The 25,454-nt window shown below is 49.7% G+C and overlaps 1 protein-coding gene across 1 annotated transcript; it reads left to right on the top strand.

The window, feature by feature from the left end:
* The first annotated feature begins 322 nt into the window (after window positions 1–322).
* LOC112077003 (BCL-6 corepressor-like) lies at window positions 323–25,454 on the top strand. Its single transcript, XM_070441527.1, is given in 14 exon segments — window positions 323–472; window positions 4,180–5,037; window positions 5,166–5,239; window positions 5,336–7,946; window positions 10,121–10,177; window positions 10,806–10,953; window positions 10,956–11,000; window positions 14,994–15,395; window positions 16,248–16,474; window positions 16,476–16,512; window positions 17,885–17,899; window positions 19,877–20,436; window positions 25,178–25,272; window positions 25,274–25,454. Coding segments are annotated over 14 exon segments (5,313 nt in total). The 5' UTR covers window positions 323–469.

The following is a 25,454-nucleotide window of genomic DNA, read 5'->3' as shown; positions in this document are numbered from 1 at the left end:
CAATTAACACATACACCATCAACTAATTGTAAAGTTATTATGCTTCAATAATCCTCTCCATCTTTGCAACATCAAATTAATTTGTAGTCTTAGTTCCGATAGTTGTATTTTTTATCTAAAGGAACCCTGACCAGTTCACCCGACGTGCTACACTTGTCACCTGCTGTTTTCGACTCAAGTGCGCTCTTGTCGCGCGTGTCTTCTAGGTTCCTGCCTTTCTAAGCACTTTTTCCTAGCCACTGCTTTTCTGCATTGCTTGCTCTTTGGGTTTTAAGGCTGTGTTTCTGTATAAGCACTTTGTGACATCTGCTGATGTAAAAAGGGCTTTATAAATTTGATTGATTGATTGATGGTAACACAACATTTGTTTCTGTCTTTGTCTTGACTGGATTGTACCAGTGAGGGATGGTGGGAAGGCAGACTACCCATGTGGTACTAACCATCCAGGAAAACCACATCACACAAAAGCATGGTAAGCTAGGATATAAAGCCTTTCTCTGTAATGTAGTGAATGGCAGACCTGGAAGAGCCCTCCACAAGGGCTTTGCTTTTCATATTGGATGTAGGATTACTGTGGTGGAGCTACTCCTCAGCTGGGCTGCCTGCTATCATTTTGGATGTAGGAATTACTGTGGTGGAGCTACTCCTCCACTGGCTGCCTGCTTCATTTGGATGTAGGATTTACTGTGGTGTAGCTACTCCTCCACTGGGCTGCTGCTATCATTTGGATGTAGGATTACTGTGGTGGAGCTACTCCCTTCCACTGGGCTGCCTGCTATCATTTGGATGTAGGATTACTGTGGTGGAGCTACTCCTCCACTGGGCCTGCCTGCTATCATTTGGATGTAGGATTACTGTGGTGGAGCTACTCCTCCACTGGGCTGCTGCTATCATTTGGATGTAGGATTACTGTGGTGGAGCTACTCCTCCACTGGGGCTGCCTGCTATCATTTGGAAGTAGGATTACTGTGGTGGAGCTATCCTCCAACTGGGCTGCCTGCTATCATTGATGTAGGATTCGTGGTGGAGCTTCCCTCCATGGCTGCCTGCTATCATTTGGATGTAGGATTACTGTGGTGTAGCTACTCCTCCACTGGGGCTGCCTGCTATCATTTGGATGTAGGATTACTGTGGTGGAGCTACTCTCCACTGGGCTGCCTGCTATCATTTGGATGTAGGATTATGTGGTGTAGCTACTCCTCCACTGGCTGCCATGCTATCATTTGGATGTAGGATTACTGTGGTGGAGCTACTCCTCCACTGGGCTGCCTGCTATCATTTGGATGTAGGATTACTGTGGTGGAGCTCTCTCCTCCACTGGGCCTGCCTGCTATCATTTGGATGTAGGATTACTGTGGTGGCTAATCTCCACTGGGACTCCTGCTATCATTTGGAGTAGGATTAATGTGGGATGCTACTCATCCGCACTGCTGCCTGCTATCATTTGGAAGTTAGGATTACCTGTGGTGGAGCTACTTCCACACTGGCTGCCTGCTATCATTTGGATGTAGGATTACTGCTGGTGGAGCTACTTCCAGCACTGGCTGCTGCTATCATTTCTAAATGGTCCCCCATTGATCCAATAGGAGATGAATCAAACAGCCGCCTCGTATCGTACCGTAGGCAAGCAGAAAACCAATTAATCCACTTCCTGGCATCAGACTCTATTCTGTCATGGACTCGCTCGTGGCAGGGAGACCCGGTCCAAATAGTATTTAGCTATCTGAAATAGTTTGAAGTGTTTGATGAGCCTTGCAGTACGAGTTGGGTCGAAAATGTGCACTTTTGGGACGATTTCATTGGGTGTCAATTGCGCCAGGCAGGCTCAATCAAGTAGCAGCTGAAGTATTTTTGAATAAAACAAATAGTTTGAACCCAGGTTGGGTTTGGTCTGTGTGGGAGTAGAACAGAGGGCTGGTCTAATGTAGCGGTACATCAGCAATACCAGGTAGACATGAATCCCCCCCTGCTAGTGATGATGGATCAGACTGGATACATGTTCGTTTTTCCTGGCTACCTCAAAGGCTTCTCTTCCCTGTTAGGAATCAGCTGCAGCTGAGCGCTTTCCCTCTTACAAGAGCCAGATAGAGCAAGGATTCGTCCCAAATGGCACCCTATTCCCTATATTAATGCACTACTTATTTGACCAGAGTAGTGCTCTAAATAGGGAATAAGAGTGCCATTTGCAAAGCAAGGCTCCATATTCTGCTGCTTGTTGGTGGTGGCGCAGCCTCACATGACCTGACTTTCCCTTGTTGTAGAGTGGGTTCCGGAGACGTGTTCTTAAGTGTGTGTTAGTTAACGTTCTTAAGTGTGTGGTACAGTATGGAGACGTGTTCTTAAGTGTTTGTGGTTACAGTATGGAGACGTGTTTTTTAAGTGTTTGTGGTTACAGTATGGGAGACGTGTTCTTAAGTGTTGTGGTTAGCAGTATGGAGACGTGTTCTTAAGTTGTGTAAGGTTACAGTATGGAAGACGTGTTCTTAAGTGTTTGTGTTCAACAGTATGGAGACGTGTTCTTAAGAGTGTTGTGTGTTACAGTATGGAGACGTGTTCTTTAGTGTTGTGGTTACAGTAGGAGACGTGTTCTCAAGTTGTTGTGGTTTACAGTAATGGAGACGTTTCTTAAGTGTTGTGTCACTAAGTTGTGAAACTGTTTAAGTGTTGGTACAGTAGGAGACGTGTTCTTAAGTGTTGTGGTTACAGTATGGAGACGTGTTTCTTAAAGTGTTTGTAGTTACAGTAATGGAGACGTGTTCTTAAGTGTTGTGGTTACAGTATGGAGACGTGTTCTTAAGTGTGTGGTTACAGTATGGAGACGTGGTGTTGTGGTTACAGTATGGAGACGTGTTCTTAAGTGTTGTGGTTACAGTATGGAGACCGTGTTTCTTAAGTGTTGTGGTTACAGTATGGAGACGTTTTCTTAAAGTGTTGTGGTTACAGTAATGGAGGTGTTCTTAAGTGTTTGTGGTTACAGTATGGAGACGTGTTCTTAAGTGTTGTGGTTACAGTATGGAGACGTGTTCTTAAGTGTTTGTGGTTACAGTATGGAGACGTGTTCCTTAGTGTTGTGTTACAGTATGAGAGCGTGTTCTTAAGTGTTTGTGGTTACAGTATGGAGACGTGTTCTTAAGTGTTGTGGTTACAGTATGGAGACAGTGTTCTTAAGTGTTGTGGTTACAGTAGGGAGACGTGTTCTTAAGTGTTGTGGTTACAGTATGGAGACGTGTTCTTAAGTGTTGTGGTTACAGTATGGAGACGTGTTCTTAAGTGTTTGTGGTTACAGTATGGAGACGTGTTCTTAAGTGTTGTGTTAACAGTATGGAGACGTGTTCTTAAGTGTTGTGTTTACAGTATGGAGACCGTGTTCTTAAGTGTTGTGGTTACAGTATGGAGACGTGTTCTTAAGTGTTGTGGTTACAGTATGGAGACGTGTTTTAGTGTGTGGTTACAGTATGGAGACGTGTTCTTAAGTGTTGTGGTTACAGTATGGAGACGTGTTCTTAAGTGTTGTGGTTAAGTATGGCGGCGTGTTCCTTAAGTGTTGTGGTTACAGTATGGAGACGTGTTCTTAAGTGTTGTGGTTACAGTATGGAGACGTGTTTCTTAAGTGTTGTGGTTACAGTATGGAGACGTGTTCTTAAGTGTTGTGGTTACAGTAATGGAGACGTGTTCTTAAGTGTTGTGGTTACAGTATGGAGACGTGTTCTTAAGTGTTTGTGGTTACAGTATGGAGAACGTGTTTTTCTTAAGGTGTTGTGGTTACAGTATGGAGACAGGCTTTTTAAAAATGGAGCTCTCTGTTAAATGAATCCCCCCCCGTGCTTGATTAATGGAGATGTATTACTAATGTGCTGCTAATGGAAATTCTACAAAATATACCCACGTCTCTGGCTAGTGGTCTCTTGATTTGTGTTAACTGTTTAAGAGGGTCTTACTACAGCTTTAAAAGTTGATAGTGGATCTGTTTTTATTGTGGGGAAATTCTACTTATTATATTTCCAAAAGTGAGCTAATTCACTTTAATATTCTCTAATGTAATATTACAAGAGCTTGTCTAATAGCACTCCACGGTATACTGACAAACCATAAATGTGTATATGAGAATATCATCCCTTTAGTGCTATAAGGCTCAGTCTCTCATCCKTCTCTTTGGCGTTGTGTGTTGTCTTGTTGCAGGTGGATGCGAGTGCTGCTTGCAGAATGAACCCGCTAGCTGCCCTGGGCATGGACCGTAGCAGCCTGATGAGGGAGAGCCTCCGCGTCCACGGAGGGATGGTCTACCCMGGCATCCGCACCCTGTCCGCCTCCCAAAAAGCCAGGGAGGGGGTCTCCTCCTTGCCCCTGGGCTACGACCTTGTCTACAAACCCGAAGGSTTAACCTTGGAAGGCAGGAAGCCTGGTAACGGTTACGTGGGTCTGTATAAGAGCTCTCCCCCCGGGTTGCAGAGGCCTGGTGGAGGAGGGGAGGGCCTGGGGATGGAGCGGCGTGTGGGGCCTGGAGATAAACCCTCTGAGCTGGGCCTCAACGGCAGCAACGGTTTCCTGCGACTGCCCTGGGCAGTAAACCCGTACGCTGACCCCGGACTGTACCCCTTCCTGGACTCCTCCAAATACGCAGCCCTCAACATGTACAAGGCCTCGTTCCTGTCCCAGCCCTCACCCTACCTGCCCCAGCACCTGGCCTACCAGTCCCTGTGTGGAGGGGCGGGGGGTAGCGCTGCTGGGGCAGAGCGCCTCTTCTACATGCCCACGTACCCCCCGGCCCCCATCTCCTCCCCCCTGGCCCCTCCTATGAGGATCCCCATGGCCACGGTGGTCCCCAACACCCTCTCCCCGATCCAGGGCCTGGGGCCCCGGATCCACCACGAGGCCTCCACCTACGGGTCCCAGCTTCACCAGCAGCACCAGGCCCACCAGCAGTCCCAACCCCATCACCAGTCACATAGTGACAGGCAGCCCCAGTCCCAACCCCATCACCAGTCACATAGTGACAGGCAGCCCCAGTCCCAACCCCATCACAGTCACAATAGGACAGCAGCCCCAGTCCCAACCCCATCACCAGTCACATAGTGACAGGCAGCCCAGTCCCAACCCCATCACCAGTCACATAGTGACAGGCAGCCCCAGTCCCAACCCATCACCAGTCACATAGTGACAGGCAGCCCCAGTTCCAACCCCATCACCAGTCACATAGTGACAGGCAGCCCCAGTCCCAACCCCATCACCAATCACACCAGTGACAGCAGCCCCAGTCCCATAGTGACAGGCAGCCCCAGTCCCAATCCCAGTCCCATAGTGACAGGCAGCCCCAGTCCCAACCCCAGTCCCATAGTGACAGGCAGCCCCAGTCCCAACCCCAGTCCCATWGTGACAGGCAGCACAACAACAGCAGCAGTAGTAAGTCCAGCCGGACTTCCTCTAGTAAGAGCTCTGGCAGCACCATCATTCACAACAGTAGCAGTATTACCAGTAGTAGCAGTGCTGGGACTGGCATTAGCAGCAGCCTACCAGTGGACTCCACCCAAGCACTTATAATGCAGTCCCCACGCACAGCCCCACACCCTCCCCAGACCTCAGTCCCTCCCCCCTCTCCTCTCATAGACAACAGCACTTTGGACATCCAGAAGTCACTGTTCAGAAGCCCCCCCTGCTCCACCACCACCACCACCTCTTCCTCCCCGTCGGTGTCCCATCCTTTCTACATGAGCAGCATAGCCTCTGAGCACCGCTCCCCGGTGCTGTCCGGCAGCAACACCCACAAAGCCAAACCCAAAGAGCTGGGCAGCAGCTCAGAGCACAGGAATGTGGAGAGGAATGGGGAAAGGAAGCGGAGCCAGTCCCCTTTAAAGACTTTGTCCTCTGATAGACCAGCAGTACTACAGGCTCCTGCCAAAGACCCTGCGGACAAGCCTCTGGATCTGTCAGCCAGAATCCTGGAGTTGGAAGGCTCCCCCAACGGATTCCCCCCAAAACTAGAGGCCTTGGCTAAGCTGGGCTACTCGCCCGCGGCTCGATACGGCTTACCCCCCAGCCGGGAACTCCTCAAAGAGACCCTCTCCCCGTCAGGGGCTTCCTCCAAAACCCCTGAGRGGCCTGAGATCATTAGCACTTTACGCTCCTCCTGGGTGGTGCCCAGCCCGACCCCGGTCCACGACAGCTCCAGCTCAGACGCCAACCACAACAAAGACCCCTCCGTCATCAAACATAAAAACCTGGAGAACTTGTCTTCGCCGCAGCAGCGAAGCTCTTCCTGTCCCAGGATAGGTGAGGTCGATGGGGCTGTCGTCCCCAGCCATGCCCCAGCTGTGGTAGCCCCTTCTGGGAGCCGACCGTCCTCTGCCTCCCCCTCTCCCAAGGTCAACGGTGATTGGCCAAGATCCTCCCCCAACTACTCTGAGACAGCCCCTTCTTCCAACAGAGTGGGCAGCCATCCCTCTTCTGGGAAGCCATTGAAACCCCTCAAGAAACCAGAGGCTCAGGAGATGCCCTTCAAACCCCAGCAGCCGCCCCACTTAGACAACGGCCATCCGTCCGGCCACCCCCCCAGCCACCTCTACCTCCCCCAGAGTGACGGCTATCTGCCCCCTAGCCTAGCCTACGCTAACAGATACCTGCCCTACTCGGTCCAGGAGAGCATGTCCCTGCCCCACATGCCCATGCCAGGCAAAGGCCCAGTGTACCCCCACCCTGTTCTGCTGGGCAGCAGCAGCTTGTACCCACCCCGCCTGCCCCCCAAGCACGGCCTCCCGTACGGCATCCCCCCCAGCCACGGGGACTACCTGACCTTCCATGACTCCCAGGAGATGGTCCACCCCCTCATGTCCTCCCCCCACACAGGCCTGGACCTCAAGACCAGCGAGCGGCTGCAGGAGCTCAGGTCCAGGCCCAAGGAGAAGATTTGGCAGCACCACGAGGACTCTGCCCCGGCCTACAAGAGCCAGACCCAGGCCCCAGACACTAAACACACCCGCAGGGGGGACAGAGAGACCGASAGGTCCACAGGCCTGGGCTCAAAGAGCCTCAACCACAATCCCCTGACGGGAGCTAGAGAGGAGATAGTCTGTATCGACTTAATCCAAGACGATGGGGACAGCGACTCTCCCCTGACTAAAGCTGTCTCTCCATGCKCTAAGAGAGGAGACCCTTCCAAACCAGTGGGTAGTGGGAGTATCGGGAGAAACGAGGGGAGAGAGGCAGAGCTTCAGCACATGCTCCGTACCGGCCAGGCTGTTGAACTCAGGCCAGGCCAGGCCCACAGGCAGGCAGAGCAGCAGCAACGCAGCCAGCTGTGGCTGGGCTTCCACCCTTCCTCCCTCCGTCCTGAGCCCCCAGCCCTCTCCCCCTGCCCTTTTCCCAGACATGGGGAGGACAGCCCCAGCCCTGCAGAGAGCAGCCCCATCTCTGACCTGCCAGAAGAGCAGACCCTTCGCTGCGCAAGGACTTCTGGAGACCGCACCTCTTGGGACCGTAGAGACCAATCTTTAGAGGGCCTTAAGAGCAGGGACTGTACCTTTGAGGATCCCACCTCTGTGGACCGTAGTTCTGGGGACCGCAGTTTCTGGGACCATACGCATGAGGACTGTACTTTTAAGGACCGCAGCTCTTGGGACCGTACACGTGTGGATCGTACATGTAGGGTCCGCTCTTGCGAGGACCGCACCTCCGCAGACCACTCTCCTAGGGAACGCACCTTGAACGAATCTGGGTTTAGGAATGAAAGGACCATGGACCACTACTCGGACCTGGACAAGGACATGCACACGGACACAGAGTCCCACGAGGGTGAGGAGTACGACGACCAAGGCTGCCCCAGGGCCAGGAGGTCCAGCCTGGCCAAGCGCATCGCTAACTCCTCTGGCTACGTTGGTGACCGCATCAAGTGTGTCACCACCGAGCTGTACGCCGACTCCAGCAAGCTGAGCAGAGAGCAGCGGGCACTGCAGGTAATCTCCCAGAACACATACATACCTAACCCTTTTAAAGTCTTTCAAATCATCCTCAATAGTCCTTTCCTGGTTCCTACAGCGAAGCAGTATGTGTTGGCTTTTGTTCCAACTCAGGAATAACTCGCCTGATTGAAAATCAAGATTTGGGATTTGATGATGACTTTCATCTGGTGTTTTAGCAGTTGGGACCACAAGGAAGGAAGACTGATAGGATGGGTCTTTCTAAGACTTCAGCCAGTCAGGTTTCACTGGGCAGATCTAAAGGAGATGGTGGTCTATAGAGAGCAGTGGAGTTGGAAGTACGAAGCTCTCTGCTCTGTATAAGCCGCCCTGCCAAGCCCCGTCTCCACAAGCTCCAGTATAATTACTSTTGGCCGTTGCCTTGCCTCCCCTCTGTCTCCCTCCCTCCCTTCCTACAATCCTCCCMCCTCCCTCACCCCCRCCCACGCTATGAGCMCGTGGAGCTGCCCTCCACCGCAGTGGTGTTTTAGTTCGCAGAAAGAGTGAGTGAACACAACACGCTGTGTGTGTGTGTGTTCCCGCGCTGCTCAGCCARGCAGAAGCTAAGCTGCTGGCTGCGTGTGTGTGTGTGCCATGGCGGCCTGTCGGGCTCTTAAAGCCCCGGGCTATTGTTAACCTGCAGGTGAGGCCTGGGGATGGGGGGATAGATGGTGGTGAAGGAGGGGAGGAATAGAGGTAGAGCAGCCAGCCCCCTCCCTTCTCCCAGTCCCCAAAAGGCTCCTCTGTCCTCAAATTATACTCTGTTAACCTCCCCTCCCCCTCTCCCCCATCCTCCTCCTCCTAGCTCTGTTGGCTGAGCGCTGGGGTGCAGAGACAGCCTGGCTCTCTCAGCTCTGCTCTAGTGGAATCCTGGCCAATTCCCAGTCCTTCTCTGACGGTGGAGATTAGCCCCCGCTAGCAGCCCAACCTCCGCTAAACAGACTCAACACAGCCCTGCAACTAGAGCGGCTCTCGCCCCAACCCCAGCCCTATTCCCCAGCCTCATTCCCCAACCCCAGCCCTATTCCCAGCCTCATTCCCCAACCCCAGGGCTTATTTCCAGCCTCATTCCCCAACCCAGCTATTTCCCCAGCCTCATTCCCCAGCCTTATTTCCCCAGCCTCATTCCCCAGCCTATTCCCCAGCCTCATTCCCCAGCCTCATTCCCCAACCCAGCCCTATTCCCCAGCCTCATTCCCCAACCCCAGGCTTTATTCCCCAACCTCATTCCCCAACCCAGCCTTATACCCCAGCCTCATTATCCCCAGCCTATTTCCCCAGCCTCATTCCCCAACCCCAGGCCCTTATTCCCCAGCCTCATTCCCAACCCCAGGCTTATTCCCCAACCTCATTCCCCAACCCCAGCCTTATTCCCCAACCTCATTCCCCAACCCCAGCCTCATTCCCCAACCCCAGGCTTATTCCCCAGCCTCAATCCCCAGCCTCATTCCCCAGCCTCATTCCCCAAACCCAGCCTTACCCCCAGCCCTATTTCGCAAGCCTCAGCCCTATTCCCCAGCCTCAGCCTCAGCCTCTGCTGCCTGGTCATTGATTTACCACTGAATTAATGGTTCCTATATGGGAGCCCAATAGGGAGGTTTCTATGACGCCCAAGATTGTGTGCTCCAGTGTTCATGTCTTTCTAGATTGTGTGCTCCAGTGTTCATGTCTTTCTAGATTGTGTGCTCCAGTGTTCATGTCTTTCTAGATTGGCATTTGGCTTTCAGAAACCCTGTTGTATTGAATTTGATCTATAGGCTATTAGAAATTGGGTGGTTTGAGCCCTGACTGCTGATTGGCTGACAGCCGTATACCACGGTTATGGCAAAACATGTATTTTTACTGTAACCAGTTTATAATAGCAATTAGGCACCTCGGGGGTTTGTGGTATATGGCCAGTATACCACGGCTAAGGGCTGTATCCAGGCACTTGCGTTGCGTCGTGCTCCATATACCACACTAACTTGGGCCTTATTGCTTAATTCACACCTCTGTTTACCTTGCTACTCTGACTTGTTTATTAAATCAATTMATATGCATAACTGTGATGTTAATAGGATGGGTTTTAATATCAATGAATGTCAGTTGTTTTCTATAATACTGAAATGACAGTTGTATGACTGAAATGACTGGCCAAAAATATTGAGCACCCATTTAATTCAATTACTTAGATGGAAGGCTTAACACAAGAGGACAGTAAATTAAGTCAACCTGCTGCTTACTGTGAGGTCAGTTCATTTACACTTCTTATTCCAAAATTTGACAAATTATTATTTTCATTTTGGTTTTTGCGGTTTCAGGAGCGTAGTAGAAGAATCAGGCTTTTCTGTCGTTGTTTTTGTGTGTTTCTGTTAAAGACAGCCAGTCAGGAGTAAAAATCGACAAGGGGCATGGACTACTGTTACCACACCATAACTGTTTTATTGATGTCAATGTTGTTAGCTGTTGTTGAGGTGACCTCACTGTAAAGCATGAACGGCTACAGAGAGAGTCAACAGAGAGTTTAAAATGGCTTCCTTTCCTTGCCCCCTCTCCTTCCTCACTCTGCACTGATCTGATCTCACAACAAGTTGACAGGTGAAGGTTAAGGCTACATAACAAACAGCTCTCCAGAGGCTGGCGTTCACCCTGTCAGCTCTTGCATCCACGTCAGTGCAGATGAYGGAAAGGAGACCATAACTAAAGGGAGGAAATAAGGGAAGGAGGAAGGAAGTCACTTTGGCCTTTGGGGACGCAGACCCTTAGTAGAGGAGCAGGGAAAGAGGCCTCGGCAGAGAGAAGAGAGAGAGAGAGAGAAAGAGAGCAGCGCAGGGTCGGTCTCATGACTGTGTGTGTGTGTGTGTGGTGTGTCTGTAGCGTGCTATGCTGCGCTTCTCTGAGCTGGAACTGAAGGAGAAGGAGGAGGAGGAGGAGGGGGCGGTGGATCTTGGCAGACAGCCAGCGCGAGCGGAGAGAGGGGATGGAGATGGAGGAGAGGACAGGGCACGCTGCCAAGGCCCAGCCAGAACGGGCCAGGGGCCTCAGCCCTCACAGATGAGGCTGAGAAGGACGGTAAGAGGAACCCGGAGCGCTCACACACACACACACACACACACACACACACACACACACACACACACACACACACACACACACACACACACACACAACACACACACACACACACACACAACACGCACACACACACACACACACATACACGATACTCACACACACACACACACACACACACATACGATTACTCTCTCTCTCCTCTCTCTCTCTCTCTCTCTCTCTCTCTCTCTTCTCTCTCTCTCTCTCTCTCTCTCTCTTCTCTCTCTCACCCACACACACACAGACACACACACCACACACACTCCTACCTACCTCAAAGAGCTGCTGCGTACTTCCTCCCTGCCTAGGGACAGCCCCAGAGCTGTAACACGGTGCAGCAGCTCGTAACCAGCGGATACGGGGCGGTAAACACATCCGCCCGACCTGCCTAGCCTCCCCTCTCTCTCCCTTCCTCATGAGGGCTGACGGAGGGGTTTTCTCTCTATTGTAACAAAACAGCCTTCATATTTAACCCTTCCCTGTCCTTCCTCCGTAACAGGAGCTGCTTTGCATATGAAGCCACACCATTAGAATGTGTGGAGAGGAGATTTGGTGTCTATATTAGGGAAGATATTTCAACACGCTGTGTTTTATAGCTGTTACGGCTGTTATGGCATAGTGTGCGGCATATAGCTGTTTATGGCATAGTGGCGGCATATAGCTGTTATGGCTGTTATGGCATAGTGTGCGGCATATAGCTGTTATGGCATAGTGCGCGGCATATAGCTGTTATGGCATAGTGCGCGGCATATAGCTGTTATGGCATATGCGCGGCATATAGCTGTTATGGAATAGTGCGCGGCTATAGCTGTTATGGCTGTTATGGCATAGTGCGCGGCATATAGCTTTATGGCATAGTGCGCGGCATATAGCTGTTATGGCATAGTGGCGCGGCATATAGCTGTTATGGCATAGTGCGCGGCATATAGCTGTTATGGCTGTTATGGCATAGTGCGCGGCATATAGCTGTTATGGCATAGTGCGCGGCATATAGCTGTTACGGCTGTTATGGCATAGTGCGCGGCATATAGCTGTTATGGCATAGTGCGCGGCATATAGCTGTATATGGCATAGTGCGCGGCATATAGCTGTTATGGCTGTTATGGCATAGTGCGCGTCATATAGCTGTTATGGAATAGTGCCGTCATATAGCTGTTATGGCATAGTGCGCGGCATATAGCTGTTATGGCATAGTGCGCGGCATATAGCTGTTATGGCATAGTGCGCGGCATATAGCTGTTATGGCTGTTATGGCATAGTGCGCGTCATATAGCTGTTATGGCATAGTGCGCGGCATATAGCTGTTATGGCTGTTATGGCATAAGTGCCACGTCATATAGCTGTTATGGCATAGTGCGCGGCATATAGCTGTTATGGCATAGTGCGCGGCATATAGCTGTTATGGCATAGTGCGCGGCATATAGCTGTTATGGCTGTATGGCATAGTGCGCGTCATATAGCTGTTATGGCATAGTGCGCGGCATATAGCTTTATGAATAGTGCGCGGCATATAGCTGTTATGGCATAGTGCACGTCATATAGCTGTTATGCATAGTGCGCGTCATATAGCTGTTATGGCTGTTATGGTATAGTGCACGTCATATAGCTGTTATGGCTGTTATGGTATAGTGCACGTCATATAGCTGTTTATGGCTGTTATGGCATAGTGCGCGGCATATAGCTGTTATGGCATAGTGCGCGGCATATAGCTGTTATGGCATAGTGCACGTCATATAGCTGTTATGGCTGTTATGGCATAGTGCACGTCATATAGCTGTTATGGCATAGTGCGCGGCATATAGCTGTTATTGGCATAGTGCGCGGCATATAGCTGTTATGGCATAGTGCGCGCATATAGCTGTTATGGCTGTTTATGGCATAGTGCGCGGCATATAGCTGTTATGGCATAGTGCGCGCATATAGCTGTTATGGCTGTTATGGCATAGTGCGCGGCATATAGCTGTTATGCATAGTGCGCGGCATAATAGCTGTTACGGCTGTTATGGCATAGTGCGCGGCATATAGCTGTTATGGCATAGTGCGCGGCATATAGCTGTTATGGCATAGTGCGCGGCATATAGCTGTTATGGCTGTTATGGCATAGTGCGCGTCATATAGCTGTTATGGAATAGTGCAGGCAATCATCGCGACGTAGTACACGGCCATATAGCGTTATGGCATAGTGCGCGGCATTATAGCTGTTATGGCATAGTGCGCGGCATATAAGCTGTTATGGCATAGTGCGCGCATATAGCTTATGGCTGTTATGCATAGTGCGCGTCATATAGCTGTTATGGCATAGTGCGCGGGCATATAGCTGTTATGGCTGTTATGCATAGTGCACGTCATATAGCTGTTATGGCATAGTGCGCGGCATAATAGCTGTTATGGCATAGTCGCGGCATATAGCTGTTATGGCATAGTGCGCGGCATATAGCTGTTAGGCTGTTATGGCATAGTGCCGTCATATAGCTGTTATGGCATAAGTGCGCGGCATATAGCTGTTATGGAATAGTGCGCGGCATATAGCTGTTATGGCATAGTGCACGTCATATAGCTGTTATGGCATAGTGCGCGTCATATAGCTGTTATGGCTGTTATGGTATAGTGCACGTCATATAGCTGTTATGGCTGTTATTGTATAGATGCACGTCATATAGCTGTTATGGCTGTTATGGCATAGTGCGCGGCATATAGCTGTTATGGCATAGTGCGCGGCATATAGCTGTTATGGCATAGTGCACGTCATATAGCTGTTATGGCTGTTATGGCATAGTGCACGTCATATAGCTGTTATGGCATAGTGCGCGGCATATAGCTGTTATGGCATAGTGCACGGCATGGGTGAACTTCCTCTCTGGATGTTTTGGAAACCAGTGGACATCGCACGCAGTGGCGCTCGTTGCCATGGATACCCCCCTTTGGTGGTGTGTTGCCATGGCGCAGACGCTGTCGTTATGGGGTGTGCGCCGAGCGGAGTGGCGTGAGTCATATGATGCTGTTTGCCAGATGGAGAGATATTTGGGCGCTGGCAGGACAGGACCTAGGGGATGGGTGTGTCCCAGAGCAGGGGGGTATTCCTGTCTGGGCCAGTACAAGGGCCTGTGAGGCAGCACAGCATGTAGCCTGGGGCCTGGCTACAGCCAGAGAAAGAGAGAGAGAGAGAAAAAGCGAGTGGAAAGATAGAAGGGAAAATAGAAAGAGAGCGGGCGATGAGAGAGCAGACACCCCCACCAGCTGCCTTTGATCCAAGCGGCTGCTTTAGACTGCCTGGAGACATTCTCAAGGAGCCTTTTACAGCCCCGGACATGCAGAGGAGGGAGGGAGGGAGGGAGGGAGGGAGGGAGGGGAGGAGGGAGGGAGGGAGAGAGAGGGAGGGAGAGAGAGAGAGGGAGGGGGGAGAGGGAGAGGGAGGGAGGGAGGGAGGGAGAGAGGAAAGGGAGAGAGGGAGGGAGAGGGGAGGGAGAGAGGGAGGGAGAGAGGGAGGGGAGAGGGAGAGAAGAGGGAGAGGGAGAGAGGGAGAGCAGTGGGTGGGAATAGGGGGCAGAGCTGGAAGCCAGCCCGAGCTGATGTTTGAAGCTAATTTGAGCCCAGGGAGTCGGAAAGACCCAGTCGCTCTCTCTCTCGCTGACTCTCTCTCTCGCTGCCTCTCTCTCTCTCGCTGCCTCTCTCTCTCTCTCTCGCTGCCTCTCTCTCTCTCTCTCGCTGCCTCTCTCTCTCTCGCTGCCTCTGTGTGTGGGAAGAGCATGGTGGGCCTCGGCCAAACATAGGGGTGGCTGCTGGGCTGGTTAGTGGCTGCTGTTTGTGTGGGGAGTATTTTCTACCTCTTCTTGAGCCTGGACCAGCAGTCATCATTTTAAACTGATTTAGTTTGATGAGAGTGCTGTGGTTTCTCCAGTGCTGCTTAGTGTATTTGATTATCCCTATTTGTGTGTGTGTGTGTGCGTGCAGGTGTGCAGCTGACGTGCCCCAACAACAGAGTGCCTGTTCTCCAGCGATGCCCACACACCGAGGGCCTCCCACCCAGAGAAAGGGAGCAGGCTGGCCCCGACCTGGAGGAGAGGAAGAGGGGGATGATGATGGAGAAAGAGGAGAGGGTGTGTGTGCTCCCACGGGAGTGGTCTGCCAGCCTGCCCACGGCCCCAGTGGAATGGCTGGCCCAGAAGGATGCCAACCCTGGCATCATGCCCACCATGCCCACCGCGGTGCCTGGCAGGAAACACGCATATGCCCTGGAACCATGCCAGCCACTCCAGGCCGACDGCCAGGGGAAAGAGCGGGAGGAAAATGAGAGAGAAGAGGAGAAGGAGGAGACGATGGATGTTCCAGCCAAAAGAGCCAGGCTAACAAACGGTAAGCGCCCTCGGCATGGATCTATTTACCTCTCCTTTATTCTTCCTCTTYCTCTCCCTCCTTCCCCATCCCTCGCTCAGTGACAAGAGAATCCCCCCATCCTGTCTGTCATCACTCTCTCCCCTGCCTGGATTCATCTGCTTTCATGTAGCTGGGCTCKCACTCCTTCTCTTCCTCTCTCCCTCTGTCKYYCTCTTTTGTGGTGGTGTCTTTCTCAGTCTTTTCATGTAGTGTGATTTGTGTTCAGTTGCCTACACGAAACCAAACACACAAACACACACACTCAGCTGTGATTCGTCAAGGGGCTCTGCGGTGTCGAGCTTCACAAACACACCAGTTTGGTTTCAACCCAAAATAACCTTCTGAGCATCGCTACTTTATTTAAAACTCTGTGGAATTGCTCCCATTTGTTGTTAGCAGGGTGTTGGAGGTGAGCTCTTTCAAAACWGCACAGCTTTTCATTTAAAAACAAATGTTTAACTTCTTTTATTAGCTGAGCTTCCAATGCAACTAAATTCATTAGATTCAAGCGCATTTCGTTACAATTCGTGCCTCTTTACATGGAAAAGATCAACTGGATTTTTCCACCCAAATGTAATTTGAGAAAGATGTGTTTTCCTGTGTTTTCCGTTCATTATCAGATGATTTGTATTTGAAAGTGTTGGTGGATTTGGGGAGGGACGGTGAACAGGAGATGGAGAGGGTTTCTGGTGAACCATTACAGCCTCAATGGTGTCTTTTCTCTTTCATCTCCAGTAGGTTGTTGCTCTGACTGAACTTCATAAATCATCCAACCCACACTGACTTGGTTTCCCAAACGTTGATTTAACCCCTGGTGGTCCATCTCYCCAGGCCCCACTGAGCCCGTCCCAGAGGAACTAAAGAACCTCAAGGTGTGTATCGAGCTGACCGGCCTCCGACTCAGCAAGCCCCGCCTCGCCCAGGAGCTCAGCCAATGGCAGGCCGCCACACAGAGGTCGACAGAGGTCAACGGAAGCATGGCCATGACGACGGCCCTGCCCAACGGGTGCCCCGAGGTTGGCGTCACAGACAGGAAGGTTGCCTCACAGGAAGACCGGGGCCTTGAAACGCAGGTCAGAGGTCAACGGCCACGCCTGTGCCATGAAACGTTTGGTCACGGCGACATCAGCGAGGTTACGCTAGAGTTTGGGTTTCGTATAATAATAATCCATCCAATCATCCTTTCTGGCAGATGTTGACAACAGTTTTCAGTAGAGTCACGGAGGCATTGGCTGTGTGGATGTGGAATGCATGAATAATCATGTTCTTTACAAACAACAGAACAATAACCACACCTTTATTGACTCAACATCAATAAAAGCCACTCCAGCTCTGTAGCGTTGAGTCACTCACTGCATTCAGCACCGTGAATGTATTTCACTGTGCATTTCACTGTGCATTTCACTGTGCATTTCACTGCACCTATTTTATTAGTAAAACATTTTGGGGATGAGCTTTGCTCCCATTTCCACCCTTTTTCACTGTAGACTACGGGCGTGTTGCCTTGGCTAAACGACCTTGAAGATTGGCCTGTCGCCAGCTAGCTAGCGTAGGCTACGTTTGTATGTTCCCTTTGGGTTACAGAGAGAACAGAGCTCAGGGAAGTTGGCTGAGCAGGGAACGTGAAACACAAGTGTTGGTGTGGAAACGAAGGCAGGAGCAGCCGTTTTGGGATATGTTAGTGGTTGTCTGGGTGACAGACGGCTTGTACCTCTCTCCTCTCGAGATCTCTGTCTGTCTGACTCTCTTGCTCTCTCTCACACAACGTTCTCTCTCTCTCTCTCCCACTACCTCTCTCTGGCACTTAAACGATATCGCCGTGGCAACTCGTGCCTGGGCATAATGAGGCGTGAGATTCCACCGTTAATAACACTGGTAGTTCAACCAGCAGTTCTCTCTCTGCTTTTTTCTGGGTTTTTTTCTCTCTCTGCCAGCCAAAGTATTTTTCCCCCTCTGTCTCTCACTTTCATTCTCAGCGTTCTCAGCGTCTCTGATTATATTTCTGCTAGTCACCTGTTCATTCCTTCTCGCCTCTCTCTTTCTCCTATCTCTCTCCTTGATATGTATCCTTCTTCCTTGTCTTCAGTAAAGACTGTAACTGTGTCGAGTGTCTCACGGCTCAGCCATGTTGCATTCTAATGGTTGTTTAACGAACCTACAAGCACACACACACACACACACACACACACACACACACACACACACACACACACACACACACACACACACACACACCACACCACACACACACACCACACTCAACGGTCCACAATAGATATCCGCTTTGCAACAGACACACACACTCCTTCGCATCCCCTGTGTACACACACCCCTCAGTCAGACACACACACATCCTCTGTGTAAGTGACTAACACTGTAACAAACACCCACACTTTCCATTAGTCTTGTTTTGTCAGGGTGTTTAGAGTTGTGTTCAAAGCCCCTCCATGTGTCCCAGGGTTTGTCAGGGTGTTTAGAGGTGTGTTCAAAGCCCCTCCATGTTGTCCCAGGGTTTGTCAGGTGTTTAGAGTGTGTTCAAAACCCCTCCATGTTTTCCCAGGTTGTCAGGTGTTTTAGAGGTGTGTTCAAACCCCTCCAGTTGTCCCAGGGTTTGTCAGGGTGTTTTAGAGGTGTGTTCAAACTCCTCCATTGTGTCCCAGGGTTTGTCAGGGTGTTTAGAGGTGTGTTCAACGCTCCTCCATGTTGTCCCAGGTTTGTTCAGGGTGTTTAGAGGTGTGTTCAACGCTCCTCCATCGTTGTCCCAGGGTTTGTCAGGTGTTAGAGGTGTGGGTTCAAACGTCCCCATTGTGCCAGGGTTTGTCAGGTGTTTAGAGGTGTGTTCAACGCTCCTCCACGTTGTCCAGGGTTTGTCAGGGTGTTTAGAGTAGTGTGTTCAACGCTCTCCACTGTTGTCCCAGGGTTTGTCAGGTGTTTAGAGGTTGTGTTCAACGCTCCTCACGTTTGTCCAGGGTTTGTCAGGGTGTCGTTTACTAATTGAGATGTGCAGCTGCACCCCAGGCAATAAGAGGCCCTGTTAAACCTTTAGTTGGTGTAAAAGGGGTTGAATAGATGAGGGGTGACATGATGTTTAAAGTGGGTCCTTTAAGCAGGAAACACAACAGTTACAGGGTTAATATTACACCTTATTGGAGAAGGAAGCGGTTTACACACCACACATGTTTTGGTGCGCTACAACTCTCTGGGACTGTTCCCTGTGCTGGGAGGGAGGGGGTCAGAGGTAGCTAGGGGATAATAGGCATCACCCTGCATACTGCGAGACAGGTTGCACACACACACACACAATGTACAAACACACTGTGTGTGTGTGTGTGTGTGTTCTCTGCAGATAGGAATTGTTTGTGGTAAGCAGAACATGTGCCTATTGTTGTCATGGTACCCAGTCTGTCCATACAGTTCTTGAGACACGCACACAATATAAACGTGTCATTTGTTTCCTCACACCATATCCATTAGTCCCCTCTCCATTTACTAGAAAAGAGCTGTGGTGTGTGTGACCAGGTAAGTGTGAGAACGAGTGCGTGTGTGTGTGGTGGATTGGCCTCTCCCCTCTGGATATCCTCAGAGGAGGAGGAGGAGAAAGGAGGAAGGCCATTTGCAGCGAGCCTCCCGCCCAGCACGATAAATCATTTACCAGATGGACGAGTTAAACCTCCCCCACTGGCTCTCTGAAAACCGCCTCTCTTTCTCTTCACCACGTGTGTGTGCGTGCAAATGAGTGTGTGTATGGCTGTGTATTGCAGCTGCACCCAGGGTCTGTCATTCCGTATGTTTCATGCCGCTGTTGGTGCACGCAATGGAAAACAGCTGACACACACCCTCCTCTCGCGTCCCCCCACTCCCTTGTGTTTTCTCTCGCTCTCTCACTCTCTCCTGCACTCCCTCTCGCTCTCTTTGTTCTGCTCGTTCTCCCTCCCCCGCTCGCTCGCTCTCTCTCGCTCGCTCTTTGTCTCGCAGGCTTGCTGCCCTTCTGCAATCACTTTCCATCTCTTGCCCACCCAATCTCTCTCACCTCTCTCTGTTTTCCCCGTCTATCTGTCATATTTCATATATCCCTCCTGTATCCCATAACCCCCTCCTCTAGATCAGAATCCCCAGATACCACGGACGTCTTCGTGAGAACGTCAGTCTAGCATTCAGTCCCAGACCTCTCTGTCTCATCATGTTCCCTAACGAGACCTCGGAGGAAAGTCCACTACGTGCTTGTTTTGTTTTCATCCTACAAAAGAGAGACACTTGGTGTTGGCTGTTGCACATGGCCTTGAAACCAACAATATTCCATTCTATCTTTATCAGGTCCACCAGGTGTGTTGGTGCTGGGCTGGAACAAAAGCCTCCACCCCAGTAGTGCCAGGGGATAAGTAGTATTTGTAGTGTAATTTAGCTGGTTGTATTTGCTCTGTGGGAAATGGTTCTGTTTGCCGGGACTTGATCAACTAACCTCTCCCATCCCTCCCTCTGTCTAGTGGTGCTGCCGTCTGTTCCTCTGACCCCAGCGCATCGGGACCGCCTCTCCCGGACCCCGTCCAACACCCCTGTCAGAAAACCACCCCTGCAGACCACCACCCCTGCCCTCACCCCCTTTCACTCCCTGGCCCCTGCACACCCCCACATCACCCTCACCCCCAGCCCTCCACGGCTGTCAGACAAGAGACAGAGGCTAAAAGAACACCGCAGGACCAGCGCTTTGGGACTGGGACCCCCCCACACCGGCCCTCACCCCGACCATGACCCCAACCCAACGGGGGACCTGGTGGCCCCCAGACTCCGTCGGCACGGCGACCAGGACAAGCCCAAGGGCAAGCGGCAGTGCAAGACTAAACACACCAGCCAGAGGGAGAGGGAGAGAGAGGGGCTGGGGCCGGGGAATGAAGAACTGAGGGAAGAGAGGGAGAGAGAGAGGCTGGGGCCGGGGCCGGGGAATGAAGAACTGAGGGAAGAGAGGGAGAGAGAGAGGCTGGGGCCGGGGAATGAAGAACTGAGGGAAGAGAGGGAGAATAAGGTGAGTACACACACTCTTGCAGAAACATTCTCTCTCTCTGTTTTTTTGTCATCCTCTTTCCCAGTGTGTGAGAGATCGAGTCCTCTGTGTTCCACTGTGTGTTCCCATTGGCTGAAACCCCCCCCTGGGCAGAGGTCCTTAAATATGCTTCAAATCACAACCATGTTGATTATTACAATTATGGAGCTTATTGGAGCTCACTGGGAAAGCTCAGAGGGAGGTGTGCTTGGGGTCACCGMGAGTGTGTGTTTGTGTGTCGCTGCTGTGACCTCCCCCTGCTCTGAGCACAATCCGCCCCAGACTGGAAGAGGAGTAGGGATGGAAGGAGTGAGGGAGGGAGGAAGGGAAAGAGGGCGGAGGGTGAGTGTGCTCTAGAGGTCTGGACTGTGTGATGGAAGCACATTCTCCACAAAACACAGCAACCCCAGGGAGCAGGAATGGGCCTCGGCTGGTGTGTCATGTCTGTGAGAGSCTTGTCTCTGGCTATGTAGATCACATCACAATACTGAGTATACTGCAGGAGTTGTGCTGTGTGAGTTATGTGTGTGTGTGTGTGCTGGCGTGTCCGTCCAGCCCTGAGGAATTACCCAGCGCAGCAGCTGTCAGCACGGCACCTGCAGAATCACACCACGTACACACACACACACACACACACACACACACACACACACACACAAACACCACACAACACACACACACACGTACACACACACACACACACACACACACACACACACACACACACACACACACACACACACACACACACACACACACACACACACACACACACACACACACACACACACACACACACACACACACACACACACACACACACACAGAAGAGAGAGATCTCTCCGGGGCAGACGCGGTGGCTGTATCCTGTTTGCCATTCGCTGGCTGTGCGAGCGCCGTCGCTGACAGACGTGTACAAAACACCACAATGTGCAGATCTATATCATAAAGCATCATAACGTCTTTCATGTTACTTTCCTTTTAGAAGCGTCACGTTCATTAAACGTGTCTTCAGAATGTGTCAAATCAGAATGTGTCTAAATATGGAGGGGTTTTCAGATCCCATTTCAAATATAGCATTTTATAATCTCATACATGGATGTAATATTTACATAAAACGTTGTCACAATCAGGGATAACAATCTAGATGTAGCAACCATTAACTATTGATGTTAACTGAATGGCCAACCATTAACTATTGATGTTAACTGGATAACAACTATTGATATTAACTGGATAACCACCATCAACTATTGATATTAACTGGATAACCAACTATTGATATTAACTGGATAACCAACCATCAACTATTGATATTAACTGGATAAACCAACCATAACTATTGAATGTTAACTGGATAACCAACTTATTGATATTAACTGGATAACCAACCATCAACTATGATATTAACTGGATAACCAACCTATTGATATTAACTGGATAACCAACCATCAACTATTGATATTAACTGGATAACCAACCATTAACTATTGATATTAACTGGATAACCAACCATTAACTATTGATATTACTGGATACCAATATTGAATTAACTGGATAACCAACCATCAACTATTGATACTAACTGGATAACCAACCATCAACTATTGATACTAACTGGATACCAAACCATCAAACTATTGAATACTAACTGGAATAACCAACCATCAACTATTGATACTAACTGGAATACCAACCATCAACTATTGTTGTTAACTGGATAACCAACATCAAACTATTGATATTAACTGGATGGCCAACCATCAACTATTGATGTTAACTGGAATAAACACCATCACTATTGATGTTAACTGGAAGGCCAACCATCATTATTGATGTTAACTGGATAATCAACTATTGATTATTAACTGGATGGCAACCATAAACTTTGTTGTTAACTGGATAAACCAACTATTTGATATTAACTGGATAACCAACCATCAACTATTGATACTAACTGGATAAACCAACCATCAACTATTGATATTAACTGGAATACCACCAATCAACTATTGATATTAATGAATAACCAACCATCAACTATTGATACTACTGGAATACCAACCATCAACTATTGTTGTACTGGATAACCCAACCATCAACTATTGAATGTACTGGAATGGGCCAACCATCAACTTATTGATGTTAACTGGATAACCAAATCAACTATTGATGTTAACTGGAAAGCCAACCATCAACTATTGATGCTACTGGATAACAACCATCAATTAATGATATGCTAACAGATAACCAACAATCATATGATGTTAACTGGATAACCAACCATCAACTATTGATGTTTAACTGGAAGGCCAACCATCAACTATTTGATGCTAACTGGATAACCAACCAATCAATTATATTGATGCTAAACTAGATAACCAACAAATCAACTATTGATGTTAACTGGATAACCAACCATCAACTATTGATGCTAACTGGATGGCCAACCATCAGGAATGTGTGTTGAAGAATATTGAGTAGAATTTGTAACTGCAGTGTTGTTGAAGATATGAGTAGAATTGTAACTGCAGTGTTCAAGATATATGAGTAGAATTTGTTAATGCAGTGTTGAAGATATATTAGTAGAATTTGTAACTGCAGTGTTGTTGAAGATATTATGAGTAGAATTTGTGATTGCAGTGTGTTGAAAATATATTAGTAGAATTTGTAACTGCAGTGTTGAAAATATATTAGTAGAAATTTGTAACTGCAGTGTTTGAAGATATATGGTAAATTTTGTAATTGCAGTGGTTGAAATATATTAGTAGAATTTGTAACTGCAGTGTTGAAAATATATAGCGTAGAAATTTGTAACTGCAGTGTTGAAGATATTAAGTAGAAATTTGTAACTGCAGTGTTTTTGTGAAGATAATATGATAGAAATTTGGTAACTGCAGTATTGAAGATTATTAAGTAGAATTTGTAACTGCAGTGTTGAAGATATATTAGTAGAATTGTAACTGCAGTGTTGAAAGATAGTATGAGTAGAATTTGTAACTGCAGTGTTGTTGAAGATATGAAGTAGAATTTGTAACTGCAGTGTTCAAGATATATGAAGTAAGATTTGTTAATGCAGTGTTGAAAGTATATTAGTAGAATATTGGTACTGCAAGTGTTGTTGAGATATAGAGTAGAATTTGTAATTGCAGTGTTGAAAATATTAGTAGTAGATTTGTATCTGCAGTGTTTGTGAAGATATATGAGTAGATTTGTAATTGCAGTGTTGAAATATATAGTAAAATTTGTATTGCAGTGTTTTGTTGAAATGATATGAGTTAGAATTTGTAACCGCCAGTGTGTGCAAATAATGGCTTTGCGCTAACTTATAACAGTGGTTACAAAGGTAGCGTATGAGGAGAATCAGCTTTTTGTTAGGAGCTTTACATTTTGGAGTAACAATTGGGTGTGCGTGTGTTTCCTGGGGCATTTCTGGCGGTGGGCAGTCAAGTCACGCTTCTCGCCCCCCATCTCTTCTGTGACAAGCCAGTGCTCATGGTTATAAATGATTTTGCGAGGCCACGGCAAGGGGACCCTGGAGAAGCGCTTGACATTTATTAGCCCCGCCACCGGCAGCCCCACGTTGTGTTGTGTAGGGCCCGCAGTGCACACACACACCACACAACCTGTGGTCGAGAATATTAGGCACTTCACCCTAGACTAGACTAAGCGACCCTAATCTCCATAGAGGACAGAAAGAAGGAGTAGGAAAAAAGGAGGAGAGACAAGAGGAAGTGGAGGACGGGCATAAAGATAACCTCGGCAGAGGGACTGAGAGAGGGAGGGATGGAGGAGAAAGGAAGTGGAGGACAGCATAAGGATAACCGCAGAGAGGGACTGAGAGAGGGAGGGATGGAGGAGAAAGGAAGTGGAGGACGCATAAAGGATAACCTCGCAAGAGGAGGGACTGAGAGAGAGGGAGGGAATGGAGGAGAAAAGGAAGTGGAGACACATAGAAGGATAACCTCCAGAGAGGGACTGAGAGAGGGAGGGATGGAGGAAGAAAGGAAGTGGAGGACGGGATTAAAAGGAATAACCTCGCAGAGAGGGACTGAGGAGGGAGGGATGGAGGAGAAAGGAAGTGGAAGGACAGCATAAAGGATAACCTCGGCAGAGAGGGACTGAGAGGAGGGAGGGATGGAGGAGAAGGAAGTGGAGGACGGCATAAAAGGATAAACCTCCGGCAGAGAGGGACTGAGAGAGGGAGGGATGGAGGAGAAAGGAGTGGAGGACAGCATAAGGAAACCTCGGCAGAGAGGACTGAGAAGGAGGGATGAGGAAAAGGAAGTGGAGGACAGCATAAAGGATAACCTCGCAGAGAGGGACTGAAGAGGAGGGATGGAGGAGAAAGGAAGTGGAGGAAGCATAAAGGATACCTCAAGAGAGGGACTGAAGAGGGGAGGGATGGAGGAGAGCAGCTCAGACTGTAAAAATAGAGGGAAGGGGAGTCCTGAAGAGGGACGCGCTCTGAATAACCTCAGTATCGTGTTCCTCTTTCAGACTCTTTCTCTCCTCTCCTCCTCTGTTCTGTTCCCCACTCCACGGCCATGTGTCAGTATGGGACGAGCCTGTAGGGCAGCGTCTTGTCGAGCCACACACACACACACACACCCACAGGAAAGAGGATAGCGTATCTCAGGATGTGTGTGTGGAAGATTTATGTGGAAGATCTGACATGCAGACTTATTACGTTCTCTCTCTCTCCCTCCCCCATCACACACAGCAGGTCAAGGAAAAGCGATGCAGGAGAAGCGAGAGGAGGTCTTCATCCCTTCGGATTACTCCCACTCCTCCCCTGCCCCCCCTCTCACCCGCCCCCCAGCTCAGCCTCTGCCCAGCCCTACAGAGACCCAGGACCGACGCCCACCCTCAACCCCCCGCTGCCCACCTCTACCCCTGCCAGCCGACCCATGCTCCCGAGGCCGCAGGCTCATCGTCAAAAGAACGCAGGAGAGACCCTGCTCCAGAGGGCTTCCCGCCTAGGATACGAGGTAAGATGA

Source organism: Salvelinus sp. IW2-2015, unplaced genomic scaffold, assembly GCF_002910315.2.
Source record: "Salvelinus sp. IW2-2015 unplaced genomic scaffold, ASM291031v2 Un_scaffold4191, whole genome shotgun sequence".
Classification (NCBI taxonomy): Eukaryota; Metazoa; Chordata; class Actinopteri; order Salmoniformes; family Salmonidae; genus Salvelinus; species Salvelinus sp. IW2-2015.
This window is presented reverse-complemented; position numbering and strand designations above follow the sequence as displayed.